This window comes from Mytilus edulis, chromosome 8, assembly GCF_963676685.1.
Source record: "Mytilus edulis chromosome 8, xbMytEdul2.2, whole genome shotgun sequence".
Taxonomy (NCBI): domain Eukaryota; kingdom Metazoa; phylum Mollusca; class Bivalvia; order Mytilida; family Mytilidae; genus Mytilus; species Mytilus edulis.
The window spans coordinates 54763870-54767691 of record NC_092351.1 but is presented as its reverse complement, the minus strand read 5'-3'; the positions used below and the strand labels follow the sequence as shown (position 1 = coordinate 54767691).

Sequence of the window (3822 nt, the reverse complement as noted above, 5' to 3'; positions counted from 1 at the left end):
TTGAATTTGTGTTTGATGGAAATCAACATGACTTCAACACGGACCACAATGAGGCCCTAAATTGAACTGTGACGTTAACAGTAATTTGACACACCCGTTCACTCGGAACAGAACATGAAACTATATGTATACGTCCAGTACGTATATCGCGTCGTGTTATATTACTACTGTAGTATTATCATGATTATAGTGTGTGTTAGTGGTGCTACACCATAGGGTAGTGAAATGCGTCTAATGCGGCGGGTATCGACCATTAAATATACCGCTGCCGCTGGCTAGCCTACTTGTAGGTGAAAGCGAGAGACGAGTGCGTAAACCTTGCCCTGCCAGTACAATGCCTTTATACTACCAAGACTCTTGCAATGCCTTCTCGTGGCAATACACGGATACTGAGGTCCAGTATTCCAGACTAAATTGCAAAGGATCTCGGAGCAGCAAGGGCCATAGAGATGCAGAGAGTACAGGCCCAACGGCTGGTGGATGCGCCCAGGCTTTCATCAATCTTGCTCCAGCTATGGGATATTAGCCCCACTGCCTTGTGGGGGACTTTGGAAAGTCAAAGGCTATGGAAGTTAAGCCAGAAATAAAATCCGGGTAGATGGAACTCGTAAACTCATGCAGTCGTCTAAGGAATGGAAACCCCCTACAGAATAACCCGACCCTTCACGTAGAAGGTTTTGCCTAGGGTTAACGACCCTAACAAGTAAAAAAAAATCATGTTACAGAAACAGCTACGAAGAATATAACTACAGCTGTGGAAGAGAGTGTCCAACGCACCAACAGTGGAGCAAGGATGAATGAAGGTAGTGAAAGCCGAAAGGAAACTACAAACAGGATAAAGGAGACCCTTAACATGGCACAAACTAAAACCAGAATTGGTTTTTGGAACGTTAGAACAATGTATGCAGCAGGAAAATTGGCTCAATTAACCTTAAAACTGCAGCAGTACAAATTACATATCTTACACATTAGTGAAAGTATAGATGGATCTGGCAGAATGACAACAACTTCAGAAGCTACTGTAATATTCTCTGGGTGAGATGATAACCAACATCATGAAAGAGTGGCAATAATCATCAAAAAGGGAATAGAAAGAACACTGATAGAATGGAAACCTATAAGCAGTCGAATGATTATGGCAAGATTCAAAGTAAAACAAATAAACATCACTTTATATCAATGTTATGCTCCTGATGAAGAGAACAAAGATGCATTTTACGAACAAATACAACATGAAATTGATAAAACATCAAACCATGATATGAAGATCATCATGGCAGACATGAATGCAAAAACGTGGGTTTTGACAACACTGGCTACGAAAGAGTTAAGGGAACGCATGGTTGTGATAAGATAAATGAGAATGGGGAACGACTTGTCGATTTCTGCTCAACGAATTATTTAGTAGTAGGGGGTTCAATTTTTCCACACAAACTAACATGGTATTCCCCAAACCTCAGAGATAAAAACCAGATTGATCATCTAATGATAAACAGCACATGGAGAAGATCATTTAATTTATTAGATGTGAAAGTTTAGAGACGGGTCGATGTAAGATCTGACCACCAACTGACAACAGCTCTCATCCAACTGAAGCTCAGGGCAACTGGAAAGAAAATTCCATCAAGGAAGCGTATTGATATTGATAAACTGGAGGATATCAACGTTAAAAGAGAATTTGCTTTAAAGTTACAGAACAGATACCAGGTATTGGAAAACTCTGTAAGAGATGAAAATGAAACATTAGATGAGAAGTGGAATGAAATATCAGATATATACACTAAATGTAGCGAGGAATATATAGGCTATAAGCAAAAGACAAAGAAAAAGGATTTGATCACAACGGAAACATGGAACAAGATTAACATCAGAAGGCAGGCAAAAAAGAAAGTCAATGATACCAAATCACCAAGATTGAAAGACAAATACCAACAAGATTATAGTGGCATACATAGCAATGTCAAAACCCTTGTAAGAGCTGATAAGAGAAAATATATGGATAATTTAGCAGATCAAGCAGAAGAAGCGGCTATAAAAGAGAGCAAGGCAACCTCTACAAAATTACCAATTGTGGAAATCACCTAACATCGCAGTGAAAGTTAAACAGGGAAATTTACTAACATCAGAAAAGGATGGGCAGAACACTTCAGTAAAATGTTGAACAGACCATCTCCAAAAGAACTACCTACTATTTCAGAGCCTAGCATTGAACTGGAAATAAGTATTGAACCACCTACCATATCTTAAATTGTAGCAGCAATAATGACTCGAAAGAACGAAAAAGCTCCTAGTTCAGATAATCTGAATGCAGAACTGTCAAAACTGATCTCATCTTAGCAGCCAATACCCTCCAACCAGTTTCAATAATATCTGGAAAGAAGTTAAAGTACCAACAGAATGGGATAAAGGTATTATCATCCGAATACCAAAAAAGGGTGCATTAAATTATTGCAATGACTGTCGTGGAATCACTCTTATATCTATTCCTAGCAAGATCATGGCCAAAATTATTATAAAAAGAATATCTGAAGCAATCGACAGTTTACAAAGAAAGGAGCAAGCAGGATTTCGAAAGGAAAAAGGCTGCGTTGACCAGATTTTCATTATGAGAAATATCATTGAACATTGCACAGAATGGCAGCGACAACTCTACATAAATTTCATCGACTCCGAAAAAGCATTTGATAGCATTCATAGGGAAACCCTTTGGAAAATCATACAACTTAATAGCATCCTACAACACCTGATTAATCTAATTAAGGCTTTTTATGAAAACTTCAAATGTACAGTCGGAAGTCTACACTATTTATAATAGCCATTGACTGGGTGATGCGACAAACAACTGCATATATCCCAAGAAGCATAAGATGGGGAACTTTCACCATTTTTAAAGATTTGGACTTTGCTTACGACATTGCCATGCTATCGCACACTCATCGATATATCAAGGAAAAGTCCAGTCGAATAGAAAAGTATGCAGGACAGATAGGTCTCAAAATTAACACCAAGAAAACTGAAGTAATGTGTTTAAACACTAACAACCCAGCACCAATTATAATAAACAGGAAACCATTTCAATAGACTGATATCTTCACCTGCCTAGGAAGTACTGTAAGATCAGATGGTGGAGCCAACACTGACATCAAACAAAGACTGTCAAAAGCTAGAGCTGCATTTAATAACCTGCAGCCTGTATGGAAAGCCGGTCAATACAACATCTGGACAACGCTAAAACTATACAACAGTTGTATACTACCTATCCTCTTGTATCATGTGTATGGTTCTGAATATTGGCGAATGACAGAGGTAGACCAACAGAAGATATCTACATTACATACCAAGAGTCTCAGTAGAATCCTAAGGATATTTTGGCCACAAAACATCACCAACCAGGATCTCCTCATTAAATGCAAACAGGAAGAGATCAGCATACACATTAGCAGGAGAAGATGGAGTTGGATTGCCCATGTTTTACGTAAGAGCCCCAGAGAACTTACAAAAACAGCAATGTTCTGGACTCCAGAGGGAAAGAGAGGGAAAGAGACGCAGAGGACGACCTAAAATAACATGGCGGCGCACAGTTGAGTCTGAGATGGCATTTCAAACATACTTGGGGGAGCTTGAAGAAGATGGCATAAAACAGACAGATGTGGATAAACGTCGTTGCTGCCCCACAGGCCAATGGGCGTAATGTGCAGTAAATAAGTATTATTATAGTAGATATAGTAGTGCAGTATAAATTACTAAGAATATTCATTTCGAGGAGCCGAATCTTAAGTTGATTTAGGATTTAATGTTTTAAGGAACAGTCTAAATTAATAT

The 3822-nt window shown here is 38.7% G+C and overlaps 1 protein-coding gene across 1 annotated transcript; it reads left to right on the top strand.

Moving 5' to 3' along the window:
• Positions 1–2154: 2154 nt before the first annotated feature.
• LOC139484199 (uncharacterized) lies at positions 2155–3561 on the top strand. Its single transcript, XM_071267933.1, has 2 exons — positions 2155–2221; positions 3104–3561. The coding sequence occupies exons 1-2, from the start codon at positions 2155–2157 to the stop codon at positions 3559–3561; spliced, it is 525 nt and encodes a 174-aa protein (XP_071124034.1).
• The last annotated feature ends 261 nt before the right edge of the window (positions 3562–3822 follow it).